At 39.1% G+C, this 15,854-nt stretch overlaps 1 protein-coding gene across 5 annotated transcripts in view; it reads right to left on the bottom strand.

Annotated features, from left to right (window-relative positions):
- Positions 1-2,465: 2,465 nt before the first annotated feature.
- LOC132152778 (ras-associated and pleckstrin homology domains-containing protein 1-like) overlaps positions 2,466-15,854 on the bottom strand; it is a 64,524-nt gene continuing 51,135 nt past the window's right edge. For 3 of the 5 annotated variants that reach the window (XM_059561655.1, XM_059561657.1, XM_059561656.1), the window contains 8 exons: positions 12,877-12,998; positions 11,731-11,796; positions 11,447-11,590; positions 7,815-7,925; positions 7,318-7,416; positions 7,109-7,229; positions 6,820-6,959; positions 2,466-5,598 (listed from right to left, as the gene is read on the bottom strand). In XM_059561655.1, coding sequence (XP_059417638.1) covers positions 3,535-5,598; positions 6,820-6,959; positions 7,109-7,229; positions 7,318-7,416; positions 7,815-7,925; positions 11,447-11,590; positions 11,731-11,796; positions 12,877-12,998 — 2,867 coding nt within the window. In that variant the 3' untranslated portion in view covers positions 2,466-3,534. Of the gene's footprint in view, positions 5,599-6,151; positions 6,298-6,819; positions 6,960-7,108; positions 7,230-7,317; positions 7,417-7,814; positions 7,926-11,446; positions 11,591-11,730; positions 11,797-12,876; positions 12,999-15,854 lie in introns of those variants that run through there. The other 2 variants (XM_059561660.1, XM_059561659.1) reach the window with 2 other exon arrangements.

The following is a 15,854-nucleotide window of genomic DNA, read 5'->3' as shown; positions in this document are numbered from 1 at the left end:
TTTTATGAAGAGTTCAATTAAAACTGCATAGCATTTCATTTACGGTTAGAGGAGAAAAATGCATTCATATAGAGACAGCAGTAGTGAGTTATGAAAGAACTTTAGAACTAAAGAAAAAAAGATGGCCTTCAGTCCGCTCTTCTTTAAGTGGTGCTGTGTGTCAAGTAAGAAACAATTCACTACTTAATCAAGTTCATAAGGTGAGGATATAAATACTAGATCTGTAATTATAATATGGAGTCATGTCCTCAATTCTTTAGTCAAACTTTACAAACACTTCAACAATCATACCTCTGAGGTGCAGTAACCTAGTATGGTATTAATATGAACCTAGTAAGGTTCATATTAATACATAAAGAGTACACAGTACTTATGTCAGACTTTTGTACCTTTTTTTTTTTTTTTATATATATATTATTATTTATTAGAAAAGGAAATTAATACTTTTATTCAGGATGAACACATTGATCAAGAGACCTTTTTAAAACAATGAAAAAAATATCACTCACAAACTTTTGTAAAGTAGAGTACATTGACAAAGAGATTGCTACTTCATTAGTGAAAGGTTTGATAGTGTGTTATCTTGTTTCTCTAATTATACAGGGCAGCTTCTATTAGGTTATGACGTCAGTCCTCTGGCTGGCCTGGCATTAAAGGTTTCTGTTGAAGTCAGCAGGCAGTCCGGCACAGGTCAACCAGCAGAGTGGGTTGACAGATTATATGTGCTGTTCTTTTTAAATAAAAAAAGTATATTTCTATTTGGTCTGCCAACTCCAGTGTGCTAATAAGAGTTCGTCTCAGCAAAAGTCAAACAGTTTCTCATAGTACACTACCGTCCTCTGGTGGTTATACTGTATGAATTCAAGTCAACAAAGCTGTAACAGTAGTGAGTTACTTTTAACCCTCACTTGACATTATGCTGTTATTTACTCGCCCTCGTGCAGTTCGAAATCTGTATGCTGTTTAATTAAACAGGAAAAGGAGAAAAGTGTCTGCCAAGCACCAAAGTACCATCAATTTAAGTTAAACAGCCTAAAGTTTGGGTTTGTAACTTCTGACATACAATTCCAGTAAGAGTATATTCCATTTTTATTTTGCTTAGCAGGTTTATTCATAAATTTAGCTGACTAAATAGCCTAAATAAACTAAAATAAAATAAAATAAAAAAATGTTTTGAAAGCTACAGCAGAAGTCAAGGAAGTTGAAAGAAAATAGATGAAATTACTTTGTCATCGAAGATCACACTGGTACATGATAATACGCATGATATCCTGCTTGATTTCAGAAAAAAGGAGACAGTCTGTCTGAAATATACCAGGAGACCATACATGGATAGTTGCCTTTCAAAACAAGGACGTCTTGCAGTAAGATAAAGCTGCCATGTTTTTCCCGTCTCCCTTCTGATTGTTGCAGGTCAGACATACATTTCACTAATACATCATAGTAAGATATTTCTCACCTTTTCTTCTCAAGTGTAAGGAATTGTGCTAGAGTCTTGTGCGTGTTGGCAGTATGTTTGTAGCTCCTCTGGGCATCAGTTGTATTGCTAGTTCAGCTGTACTTGGGTCCAGCAGTTAAGAGGTCATTATCCGTACAGGTTCCTCTGGACTCTTTCTCTCCAAAGTCATTCTATGTCAAGGAGAGTTTGACTTCCAGATTACTTCTGATTTCATTCAAATAGACACAGACAGACAGACAGACAGACCTCCAATTGATGTTTCAAATAAAACTTAACATGACATTGTTTTTCTTTAAACATGATGCATTTTCAATCAAGGAAATAATATAATCATCTCATTATTTCTCCGTACATAATGTACTTCTGTGGTAAACAAATAGGTTCAGTCTCTTATAAAATTACAGTACATGTGTAGTAATTAATTGCTGTGGTATAATCTCTTGAGCAATGTTTAACCCAAGGCAGTTTATTCATAGTTTAATCATGCATGTAAACTTGTGCAACACTGAACTATATTTGTAGATTTTAAAACCGTATGCATGTATTATATAGAGTGTACTGTCCAATAATGGACTAACATCGTTATTCATTGTAAATCAGAGTATTCACCATAAGAAGCTTTTAATTGTATGATAATGAACCATCAAAAGAACTAGAATTTGGACAACATTCTGTGTGATTTACACATTTATATTGTTCAGTTTAAATGTAACAGACACTTACTTCCCCATTTATTTAACTAAAGGTTCCTGACTTTAAGCAGCAGCATTAGCTCTGTACTCCTCCCTATAACAAGAACTCTTATCTATTCCTACATTTCATCATTCAGGCTTTCAAAACTAAAGGAGTTTTAGAGACGCAAAACCAACAGGTACACGTTTTCTCAACCTACGCAATGACAATGATAGTAGGCACACAGTGAATTTTTTAGCATTGTAAGTCAAGTAAACTTGACGTGACACCTTTTATTTTGTGGCTATGGTCCTAAAACCCTACAAAGTGTTTAATATTAGGCAACCATACTGTGGAAGCATGCATGCTAGATTAACGTCAGTACATTGTGGCATTGTCATGACATGAGAGATAGATGTTCCAGATATGTGACACACTTTAATACAGCACTGAGCATAGACAGAGGTCAAAATAAGGAGATCAATTCCTTATGTGTGTTTCACCCATGCAGAGCTAACGCACATTGATAAAGTCAGGAACTGCAGCTGTATGTACAGATAGATAGCAATGTAACCAACATAAACAGACATCACATCCCATCCCAGACACAGGCAAGCTACACACGGAGATGTACTCAAGTGGTAACAGGCTCATTTTCATTGTCAAACATCTGGACATCTTCAAGAAAAGTAAGGGACCACAGCGACACAACATAACAGATTTATCAATAACAATGGTAGCTGTTTTTTTTCTTGACATTTTAGTGGAGGTTTCTAAACCATTTAAATTAAATGTGGAAAATTTGGTAGAATACGTCATTTAGAATGTATGCTACACAAATGCTATTCCCTCATTGGGATTTGCACATCTAATGACAAGCAGGGGCGGCACTGTTACCAGGCCCTTATTGTTTTTCTGAGAGTGGATCAACCAAATCACTCAGACGAAATGAGCGCACGCACACTCGCAAGCATCAGTTCAACAACCCTGATTTTCTATTCACGCTTAACGTTTACAGTCAAGGGTTTCAACACTAAATTTCAAAATAAGAATATATTTCAGGTATTAAATAATTTCATATAAAAAGTACAAGTTCCCTCCCACCCCAGAGTTCCACATATATCTTTATATACATTATCCCCTTTCCTCACAGCAGTGTCCATGCAGTACCTATAATAACAACGTCAGTCTCTTTTTCTCAGTATTTTTGTATATCTGCTACACTTAATAGCAAAGCGGCACAAACACGCAGAGAAGCTTATGTATAGATGGTTTGGCTTTTTCATATTGTGGTTATAATCAGGGATTAATATGAGTATTATTTTAACGCAGACGTTTCAGCCGTTGAAGATAAATGGAGTGGAAAAGGAGAATAGCATATCCATACTCTGCACATGTCCCAACTACCATTCGCTTGTCAGTTTAGTGTTTTGGTCCCGTTTGGGTGGAGCCGGCGGAGGACCCCGCCGTAATGTTGCATAGCCTGAGATGTTGGCACTCATGTATCCACCCTTTTTCTGCTGACCCAGCAGCAGCTCTGGAGGAGGGGGCGGAAGGGCCATATCGTCCATGGTGGTTACTGGTTCCAGCTTGGCCGAGATTCTTGAGGATGTGAGGGAGCTATGTCGAGTCATGGACTTCCTTTTGAGAGTTCTGTTGAGGTCTTCCAAGAAATTGGGCTGGATAGACAGGCTGGCCTTGGGGGAAGTTGGTGGTATCTGAGAGTTAAAAGAGGACAGAGGCATTTGTTGAGGAGGTGGAGAAAGGGCTAGTGGCTCAGGTGGGCCACTGCTGCGGCGGTGCATAGTCGCATGGGGGACTTTCTTCAAGGAGCTTTGCTTCCGTGAGGATGTGGAGCTGGATGAGTGTTGGGGTTGAGGGTTCACCACAGCCACTTTAGGAGCCCCGGTGTGTAGTTCTGATGGAAGAGGTGGAGGAGGCAGGAGTTCTGAGTCTGGTGGTGGAGGGGGAAAGTCACATTCGGGAGGAGGAGAGGGGAAGTCTGAGCTGGATTGCTGATATTGACCTGGCTTCCCCTGGAGAGCCAGAGGCAGATTAGCCAAGTTGATTTTTCCTGGTTTTGGCAGTGCACGTGGTCCTGCAGAAGAGTCCTTGGAAGGGGATCCTGTTGTAGAGGATGGAGTTGAGAAGGAGCTGGGTGGGGCTTGACTGGTTTGGGCAAACATGCTGACCAGATCCTCCACTTTCTTGGACTCCTGGTACTCAACAGAAGAGGTGGACTTCACGCTGGAGTTGCGCTGTGGGGTTGGAGGAGGTTTCTTCCCTCCTGAACCAGTAGAAGAATTTGACGACGTTGATGGGGACTTTTTAATTGGTGATCCCATCTTGCCAGAGGACTGTTGGGCAGGAGGGGGACTTGGAGCAGGAGGAGGAGGGAATTCAAGGGTACTCTCTGGTGGAGGTGGAGGAAATTCAGGAGACTGTGGTTGAACCTGTCCTCCTGGCTGCCATTTTGGTTTGGTTTTTACCACAGGAAGAGATATGGGACCTTTGAATCCATCAGGGGTGTCAGGAAACTGGTTGACAATCTGCTTTACAAGCGATTGGGTGGGAGAGATGGGGGCAGATACAGATGGAGATTTGGAAGCAAGGCTATATTGTTTGGGAAGGGTTGGTGGAGGTTGATTGGGGCTATGACCACTGGAGAGGCTTTGCTGTTTCTTTACGGTGGCCGGAGGGGTTGGAGACAAAGAAGGCTGCACAGGGGAAACGGGGGAAAGGCCGTGGGCAAGTTTTGGAGCTGTTTGAGGCAGAAACCCACCAGTGAATGTTTTAGGTGGGGCAGGTGGACCTGACTGCAGAGGCGGGGGAGAAAAACACACTGGAGGAGGTGGTGGAGGCTCTTCATCTTGTTGGACAGGTGCAAAGTCATAGGTCATATTAGGGAACTTCTGAGCTAAAAACTGCTGGAGCCCATTGGGGCTGAGGGGAGGTAGGTATTTTAACTGTTCTGGGGGTGGTGGTGGAGTCAAGTAGCCTTTACTGTGTAGGTGAGGTGGGGGTGGCAGCTGGTCTTCATCTGGAAGTGGATGGGGAGCGTATTGGTGGCTGAGGGGAGCATGCTTTAACACCGCCATGGCTGACCCTGGCACTGGCATTTCTGGAGGAGGTGGTGGTAGTGGGGGACTGTTGGCAGTATCTGCCATATCATTCATTACAGGTTTGAGACACTGTGGGGACGGTGTAGGGTCCAAATGATTTGGAGCCTGGGAGATTTTTTGCAACCTAGCAAGCGTGCTGTATTTAGTGTAAATAACTGGGGTGGAGTGATGCGTGGGGTTGGGGAGAGGGGGAGGTGGTGGAGGCGGTGGAGATGGTGGCAAGGAGGGGGACACTGGGGACACACCACTGTAGCTGCTACGAGACTGGAGAGGCTGGGGCAGTTGGGGAAGTTGTAGAGGGTAAGAGGCTCTAGTAGGCTGTGCTGGTGGGTCATCCATTCTCATCTGTGGACATGACAAAAATTCAATTAGAACAGGAGTATGAATGAGATTTTACATTGTTTTTTATTTTTTGAAGGATATGTATTAGTGATGAGCAATGATATTCAGCAGACAGTGCAATTAAAAGAGTCAAATAACATGAAATGTTACAGGAAATGTTATGAATTCTTAAGGGAGGAGCTAAGAAGAACTGTTAGTATTTATTAAGATCTGCTCTTCCAAACTCAGAAACATTTGTTCTTACAACACAGAATCATTGAGATGTAGAACTCAAACTGAAAATCACCAATTATGACAACAGCAATTCAGTGTGTGCATAATAAAATTGTAGATATCCTGTATTTTTGTCATGCTTACCCTCTCAGACAATATCTCTTGATAACACACACCAAACCAAAACACAACAAACATCATTTAACGGGTTATTCAAAATACAATACCAGTGCACTGCCTGTTAAAGAGTTAACACAAACTATTGCAGCTGGGGCCTCACAGCAGTCCCCAATTACCCTGCATTCAAAAAAACAACTGCAAAACAAAAGTTGAACTGCCCACCACACACATCACCTCAGTGGTAAGTTGCTTTAGAGGTTCACATGTGAGGATTATATCAAATATAAATGGCTTGAGTGTGAGGTTTTATCACACTTCTAACCTCAATCCCCACCAGTGTATAGCCTTTCCAGACTTGACATTCTCATCCTGGGTACACAAACATGGAGGTGATCAATTAAGAAGTGATATATCTGGGGACATTGAAACATAAGTAATGTCCCACAATTACCCAAATGGTCTTTATTGTGGGTTAAATTGCCTTTGTTCTAAGTAATTAAACTTAACACCTTAAAGTAGCTGACAATATGTCATATCCTGATTAAGCAAATTCCACTGACAGAGCATTTTAATTAAATTGGAAAAAAAATGGAACTACAATTAAATCAAAGACACCATTACACCATACAAACCTCATTGTTATCTGCTTGGTATACAAGTCTATTTTCTGAGGTTTTCATTACAGCTTATATAAAATGTATAGTTGCATTCCTGAATTCGGATTGGTAAATACATACTGTAAATATTGTGAACCTGATTTTTTTTTAAATATAATATTGCAAACAACAGATTATTCAAAATGGATTAAGATACTGAAGAGATGATAATGACACCATGATGAAGAAACAGAGGTGAAACAAAGCAGAGCAAGTAAAGTTCTACAATTGTCACCTTAGGTTCATCTGCCTGATTGCCTCTCTTCCAAGCCTCAGAGAAGATGGAGCTGACCACACTCTGAGAGCGCACATGACCAGAGGATGTAGTCTCTGACACGCCACTGTCTGATTGGCTGGAGTGGTTGGACTGAGATTCTGTAGGCATGAAATAATCACAATGAATCAAAAAGTTGAGTAATCACCCGGTAATCTGTCTCATAGACAACAATAAACAAGCCTGTAAATTATGAAACACTGTCTCGTTGGAGTTTCCTATATTTCTGCTGCGTTACTGCTGAACTCACCTGGTAGACTGGAGGAGCTGGAGCCAGACTTGATACTGGAGCTGGACAGGGAGGACCAGTCATGAGCAGCCTCTGTGCGTCTCATAGCTTCCTGGTAATTCAAGTACAGCTGCTTCCCATACTGCATTACAAATCACGTATATTTAGCCACAAAACCTAGCAATACACATTGTACAAAATGGGGTGATGTCATTATAACGAGGTGTTACCTTGGCAATGCGTATTCCATTGACCCACTGATGCAGCGTTCTGACATCATCACAGCACAGATACTTGATGTACTGTGATTTCTTCTGAATCTGAGGGTGCTGAGTGTGAAATCAGAGACGTTACCTATACTGATGCATTTTATAGTCTGTGTGTAAAGCATATAGCAATAGTTTGATACCCTCATATCAGTTGCAAACATTAGAACATTTTCCCGGTATCAGACTATGGTCAGAATCATTTCAGCCTCAGCTGGCTCATGCATGATGATCACTACATCTGATGCATATTAAACACAAAACTGATGAAATCAAAAATGATTTTTTAAATAAATGCATTTTAAAAGCGCATGGCTTTAACTCAGCTTACTCTTCAGGAACAGAACATAGTGTCTAAAATGTGATTGACATCTGATAATAATGAAAAACAACTTTTATTTATAAGTGCATAAAACTGGTATGTCTGATAGAATGTATAAAATATGACTGTCAACTCTCACCTTCAGGACCATGCAGTAGTCGGTTGGGGCTTTATATTTGCTGCGGTAGTCCTGACCCAAGTACACATTAACATGATCCAGCTGCAGGAAGCAAACCAGGTCTCTAGAGGCCTACAGGTGATACCGGATAAAATGAAAAAGGCTCAATGTTAGTACATAACAGAAGAAAATCTTTGTTTGTGAATGCATCTGTAGGGAATGCTGGTAAAAGAACTACTACAAATTATAAATAAATGAAATGTCTGCATATGCTTCTATCTTATCTCTTACTATTGTCAGAATTATTAATTGTTTTATAATTATTTGTAAAACATCCCGCCACACAGTTAGACCTGTGGTTTAATCCATTTGTTTGTTCATATCGTGACAATGAAAATTTGTTTTTTTAAATAAGCAAAAAAAATAAACAAATAAAAATGAAATTATGACCTAAATTGACCTAAATGTTACTTCACTGTTGAATCCACTAGGGGGAGCACTACATTTGTAAAAGTACAGTCTTGGCCAAAAGTTTTGAGAATTACATAAATATTAGTTTTCAAAAAGTTTGCTGCTAAACTGCTTTTAGATCTTTGTTTCAGTTGTTTCTGTGATGTACTGAAATATAATTACAAGCACTTCATACGTTTCAAAGGCTTTTATCGACAATTACATGACATTTAATCTGTCACGAAAACAAATTCCTCGTATGTGTAAACATACCTGGCAATAAAAGCTCATTCTGATTCTGATTCTGATTTATGCAAAGAGTCAGTATTTGCAGTGTTGGCCCTTCTTTTTCAGGACCTCTGCAATTCGACTGGGCATGCTCTCAATCAACTTCTGGGCCAAATCCTGACTGATAGCAACCCATTCTTGCATTATCACTTCTTGGAGTTTGTCAGAATTAGTGGGTTTCTGTTTGTCCACCCGCCTCTTGAGAATTGACCACAAGTTCTCAATGGGATTAAGATCTGGGGAGTTTCCAGGCCATGGACCCAAAATTTCAACATTCTGGTTCCCGAGCCACTTAGTTATCACTTTTGCCTTATGGTACGGTGCTCCATCGTGCTGGAAAATGCATTGTTCTTCACCAAACTGTTGTTGGATTGTTGGAAGAAGTTGCTGTTGGAGGGTGTTTTGGTACCATTCTTTATTCATGGCTGTGTTTTTGGGCAGAATTGTGAGTAAGCCCACTCCCTTGGATGAGAAGCAACCCCACACATGAATGGTGTCAGGATGCTTTACTGTTGGCATGACACAGGACTGATGGTAGCTCTCACCTTTTCTTCTCCGGACAAGCCTTTCTCCAGATGCCCCAAACAATCGGAAAGGGGCTTCATCGGAGAATATGACTTTGCCCCAGTCCTCAGCAGTCCATTCACTATACTTTCTGCAGAAGATCAATCTGTCCCTGATGTTTTTTTTGGAGAGAAGTGGCTTCTTTGCTGCCCTTCTTGACACCAGGCCATCTTCCAAAAGTCTTGGCCTCACTGTGCGTGCAGATGCGCTCACACCTGCCTGATGCCATTCCTGAACAAGCTCTGCACTCGTGGCACTCCGATCCCGCAGCTGAATCCTCTTTAGGAGACGATCCTGGCGCTTTCTGGACTTTCTTGGACGCCCTGAAGCCTTCTTTACAAGAATTGAACCTCTTTCTTGAAGTTCTTGATGATCCTATAAATTGTTGATTTGGGTGCAATCTTAGGCTACGTTCACACTGCAAGGCTTAATGCTCAATTCCGATTTTTTGAAAAAATTCGATTTCTTTGCAAGACCGTTCACATTTCCAATTAAATGCAACCTTTTGTGATCTCCTGTGTGAACGTGAAATGACCCAGAAGTGATCCGCATGCGCAGAAGAGTACTCAACGGACAACGACGTCACTCATTGTTTGCAGAAGTAGCTAAACATGGATGTCAACAACAGTGTAGTCAACAGCGGAGCTCGTTTAACAATATTAAAGTTATTTAAGCAGCATCGTCTGCCATGGTTGTTGTTTATCTTCTCATTCCCGCCTACTTCAACGCAGAATTATGACGTTTGTAGCGTATCAATGACGTACGGGTCGGATACATGTGACCTGGCCGTTCAGGCAGAGGTCGCATTTCAAAAGATCGGATACGTATCGGATTCAGGACCACATACCCAAGTGGCCTGGGTCGCATTTGAAAAGATCTGATCTGTGTCGTTCAGACTGTCATGAAAAGATCAGATACAGGTCGCATAGGGGCAAAAAAATCGGAATTGGGTCGTTTCAGCCTGCAGTGTGAACGTAGCCTTAGTAGCCACAATATCCTTGCCTGTGAAGCCATTTTTATGCAATGCAATGATGGCTGCACGCGTTTCTTTGCAGGTCAACATGGTTAACAATGGAAGAACAATGATTTCAAGCATCACCCTCCTTTTAACATGTCAAGTCTGCCATTCTAACCCAATCAGCCTGACATAATGATCTCCAGCCTTGTGTTCATCAACATTGTCACCTGAGTTAACAAGGCGATTACTGAAATGATCTCAGCAGGTCCTTTAATGACAGCAATGAAATGCAGTGGAAAGGTTTTTTTGGGATTAAGTTAATTTTCATGGCAAAGAAGGACTATGCAATTCATCTGATCACTCTTCATAACATTCTGGAGTATATGCAAATTGCTATTATAAAAACATAAGCAGCAACTTTTCCAATTTCCAATATTTATGTAATTCTCAAAATTTTTGACAGGTAGAATAGCATGAAAAAGGGGGTCCTGAATGTTCCTTTTTTTTTTTTTAAGAACTGAGATTCTGTACGTCTCATGTAGAATCAGACAGGTAATATGTGTTATACATCCGTGTTAAGCATGAAACAGGATGCAAGTATGTTAGTGATGCAGACGGGCAGCAGCTGTCAAGCCCAGAGCGATGACCTGAGGATGTACTGTACATCAGCTGCTCTTCGATCTCTCTCTCGATCACCCTCTGCCTCCCTGTGGTCTGGGGATAATGAGCAGTCACTGGCCCATATCTCCTCTGAACTTGACCGCATTAGCTGACCTCTAAACACGGATGTGTTGAGCACAGAGTCAGCGGGCCTTTTATCGCTTGAAAAGCACAGGAATTATGACGTTTAATGTGTTTAGTATCACTGCTTAGGTCTTGTAGTGTGAGTGTATCTGCACATATATGTGTAAGCATTTAAATGCATGCATAATACGAGAATATGTGAACATAATCCCAGAATCTCTTTTCATGTTTTAAGAGATTATTAGATGGATTTGAATATTGCGCATCGTGTTCTGAGAGTGAATCCATAATGTTAATCTAACACTGTGCACATATATAGACAATTAATGCTGCCCAGTTTGATTTAAAACTAGCCGTTCTATGTCCATATGTTTCTACTGAACACAACAACAACAAAAAGTAGAAAAAAAACTATGATGCCCCCCTCTTGTTTCAGCAGAGCCTAAATAACTTTTATAAATTTTGCCTTTTGATGTTCCGACACTTTGGACCCGTTTTGATCAGATCACCAGAAAACATATTTTAATAAAAGTTGGAAAGAGGGTCATAGTGTAAGAGTGTTTTTGTATTATTCCTTGTGTCCGTGTCAGCCGTGTCAGATTTAAGATTAAGCATGAGACCACAGAAAAACCACAGACTCACAACTGACCTTGGCTTTACCCTTTGGCACATAATATAAACCAGAGGCTCGTAACAGGAAGTAGCGCTTCTTCCAGGATTTCTTGCCATCGTCTTTGAGCCAGAGCACCCCTTCCATCTCAGGCACACTGATAGAGTTTCCACAGAAACACTCCTGCTCAAAAACACATGCACAAACACCTTTATCAGTCACTCCAGTGAGTACAACATGCCTGACATGACCTAAATAAGTCATGCTGATTTTAAAACCCAAGAGAAAATGTTTAAGTACTGTAGGTTCACAGTCTGTCTCACCTCCAGCAGAGCCTCTTTATTTCTTTCTGCCATCTCACACGTCTCCTTACGCCCCAGCAAATAGTTCTGAGGAAACAGATGATTCAGGATGATGTTAAAGTGGGTAAGAAAATGATCTGTGACTATCACTGATTTATACTGTAGGTACACTACTAGAGCAATAGCCAAAACAAATCTGTAGGCATTTGAATGCGCTATTTTAAAAGACCAACAAAATACAACATAAGAAAACGAAGTGGTTAAACACATGGAATGACTTTTTCTTAGGGTTGCACGCCTGTCTGGGGTTTTTTAAAATAGACAAAGCAGCAGCAAGAGACTGTCTGCTGAGATCAATTATTCATTACAACTCAGCATTTGCATGACATTGACCTACATCAGTCACATGCATCAATAAAACTACTGATCTACAGAGCACCTCAAAAGCAGAACATCCATACTGAACAAACCTATATTACTGTCACTCTGAAACATCATTTTCCTTCATGTCTATAATCAGAAGCTGCACACATCTAGTCATTATATGGGCAATAAGGGACAGTTCATTCCACAATGTTAATGCTGTAATTCTGAAAACTAAAGCATTATTTACTGAAAATCTTGCCTTTAACTGTAGCATTAATATAAAAAATTGCCATTGACAGACACATCAGTGAATAAATAACTCTGTCATTCAAGCTTAAGTAAATAAAAATTATATATAGCAAGGCCAATGACACATTTATTAAAAAACAAAAAAACATTTATAATATTAGAAAAAATAATTTCAGAACATATTCAAATAAAATTTTCTTTAATTAAAAACTTTTATTTGAATATATTCTAAAATGTTTTTTATAATACTTCACAAAATTACTGTTTTTGATTAAATAAATGTAGCCTTTGTGAGTATAATATACTACTTTTCAAAAACATTTATTAAAAATCTTACCAACTCTTTAAAAAAAAAAAAAAAAAAAAAAAAAAAAAAACCTTACTAACTTTTTAACAACAGTGTATACAGTATTAAACAATGCTATTGTAAGTGTTAAAGTTTTAACAGAATTCAAATATAGTGCAGAAGTTGTATGGAACCATTTTTTTCTGCTATATAATTTTTGCTGCTATATAACAGACTTGGTCACTAACAGACAGATGTAGTTTTACCTGAGGGTTCTTGAAAAGTGCATATTTCTCAATGCGTTCGATGAACATCAGTCTGTTGGTGCTGTCCCTGGTCCAGTTCAGCAAGTTCTCAACCAGGTTCTCATGGTCCTCAAAGATTCTCTCTGGAAAAACAAAGAGTAACCAGTATGAAGATTCAAAAATCAACCAGGAGAAAAACTTTGGACACTTTGTCCATTTATTAGGTTTCTACTACAGTTGCAGAGCACTTTCACTTATACTTGAAACACATCCTTATGTATAAGAAAGTGATCGTGAACTAAAGATTCCCAGGTTTAGTAGTCCATGATGTCTAAATCATTAAGGTACAAACCCACAAGCATGAACAGGAAATCACTACCCTGACAGCGGTCCATCCATTAGATGATTAAAGGATTTAACGATCCCTTCCTCTTGATCCTAATACCTGGATTAAGCCTGATTCCATCACACCTTAACACTAAATGTGTGACCTTTAACCTCTACATTTACAACCTTCAACAACTGTCAGCCAACAAACCTGCCACGAGTGCAAAATCTGAGTTTGACTAGGTTCTGACAGCAAGACATGAATCATTCAAGAACAATATCAAAATAAAAATAGTTTGTCAATCAAGTAATTCAAATTAAAAACATAAGTGCATACAGCTATTTTTGAACTCACTCAGCCTGAGGGGCAAAACACATCATTCCTCACTATAAACTGTCATAATTCATTAGCTTGCACATAATACCTCCAGAAAAGACCTCCGCTGCTCTTTCTATTAAAGGGGGATTTCAGCACAGTCCATCTGGTGGGTATTCACTAAGCTATCACTAGATTTCCTCGTCTTTCCCCTCCCTGCGTTTCTCTCTCTCCACTGAAAGAGCAGAGAGTGGAAAAGCTGAAGCCCTGGAGATGTACACACGCTTGATCGCTCAGGACCTACAGAGCAGCCCAGGACATAAGGCCTCTGACTCACACACTCCTATATCAAACATGGCAAGGGAGGGTTCTAGGTTCAATACAACTCTATCAAAAACATACCACAGATAATACATTTCAATCAATCAATCACTTTATTTATAGAGCGCCATTAAACACAACTTCCGTTGACCAATGTGCATTACAGAATGCAAAAATTTTAAATAAACACCATAACATGATAAAAGACAATGACAAACAGGACAACCACATCAACATTCATTTTGTATAAGACAGATCAAATAGAAAAGTCTTTAACCTCACTTTAAAACCGGACAAGGTGGGTGCAGTTCTAATTTCAGGTGGGAGATCGTTCCACAGTCTTGGAGCACCAATAGAAAATGCTCTATCTCCTCTATTCTTAAGTTTTGATCTAGAAACCACTAAGAGGTCTAAGATCGCAGACCTAAGAGCTCTTGTAGGTTGGTGGAGTGTAGATCAGTAGATCAAAAAGGTAAGCTGGAGCGAACCCATTTAATGACTTAAAAACTAATAGCAGGACTTTAAAATTAATTCTGTGACACACTGGCAGCCAGTAAAGTGACTGAAGGACAGGAGTTATATGTTCCCGTTTACGAACTCCTGTCAAAACTCTAGCAGCAGCAGCATTCTGGACCATCTGCAGGCGATTTATGGATGACTGACTGATCCCCAAATAAAGGGAGTTGCAATAATGCAGCCTTGTATAGTGATAAAACCATGTATACGTTTTTCAAAATTAGAGAATGAAAGGAAAGACTTAATTTTTACCAGGGTTCGAAGCTGGTAGAAGCTTGCCTTCACAACATGATTTACCTGTCCATCAAGTTTTAGGGCACTGTCCAGTACCACTCCCAAGTTTTTAACATATGGTTTAACATAAGGTGCCAAGGCACCAAGATTCACATCTGTTGTGTCATGTACACTGGAAGATGTACACACCATAACCTCAGTCTTACTTTCATTCAGACTTAAAAAATTCAGTGACATCCATGCTTTAACATCCTCAAGGCAAGCAGCCATCTGTTCTAAACTATTTTTATGTTTAAGAGGAAAATTGATTGGGTGTCGTCTGTTTTCAAAATATGAAAAGTCATATTTTCAAATAAATAGTAGTTTGATTCCTTTGATTCCTGATTTGATTTGATTCCATTTGATATGATTCTTCAGATCGTTAAAAAAAAATGATTTCAGTAATGCATTTCCAATGGAAGTCTATGAGGCAATGCATTGCACTAATCTGAAAATACATAAAAAATAAAAGTTCTATAATAGACTATAACATTACCTGTGCTAATATGCAAAGTTAGACTAGTGTTCAAAATTTTGGGGTCAGTATAATTTTTTCTTTAACTAGATTAAATACGTTTATTCAGAAAGGATGTATTAAATTGATCAAAAGTGACAGAAATCTTTTTTTTTTTTAACATTATAAATGTCTTTACTTTTTCAAACATTGTTCCATATAGTATATAAAAGAATACAGTATCACTGGTTTCACAAAAATATTAAGTAGCACAATTGTTTTCAACATTGATAATAATAAGAAAAGTTTCTTAAGCAGCAAATCCTCATATCAGAATAATTTCTGAAGGCTCATGTGACACTGAAGACTGATGGTAGTAATGATGCTGAGAGTTCAGCTTTGATCACAGGAAAACACGGAATTTTAAAATATACTCAAATAGAAAAGTTACTTTAAACTGTAACAATATTTCACAATATTACTGTTTTACTGTATTTCTGATTAAACAAATACAGCCTTGGCAAGTATAAGAGACTTGAAGTAAAACATAATTAATAAAATCTTACCAACCCAAACTTCATAACATTAATGTATATCCAGTGTCTCAATGTGGAATGATCGACCACTTCTTTCATATAAAATCTGACATGTGAGAAAAACAATACGAATAACAGGGCTGTGGTATTCAGGTTATCATAAAAACATTGTTTTCCACAACTGCCCTGACCAATCATCAATTCTACTGCCTCAGTAAATTTATATTTATAGTAAATATATCTAGTGCTATCCTCC

Source organism: Carassius carassius, chromosome 11 (genome assembly GCF_963082965.1).
Source record: "Carassius carassius chromosome 11, fCarCar2.1, whole genome shotgun sequence".
Lineage (NCBI taxonomy): Eukaryota > Metazoa > Chordata > Actinopteri > Cypriniformes > Cyprinidae > Carassius > Carassius carassius.
Note: the sequence above shows the minus strand (reverse complement) of the source record. Positions and strands in the feature narration are given on the sequence as shown.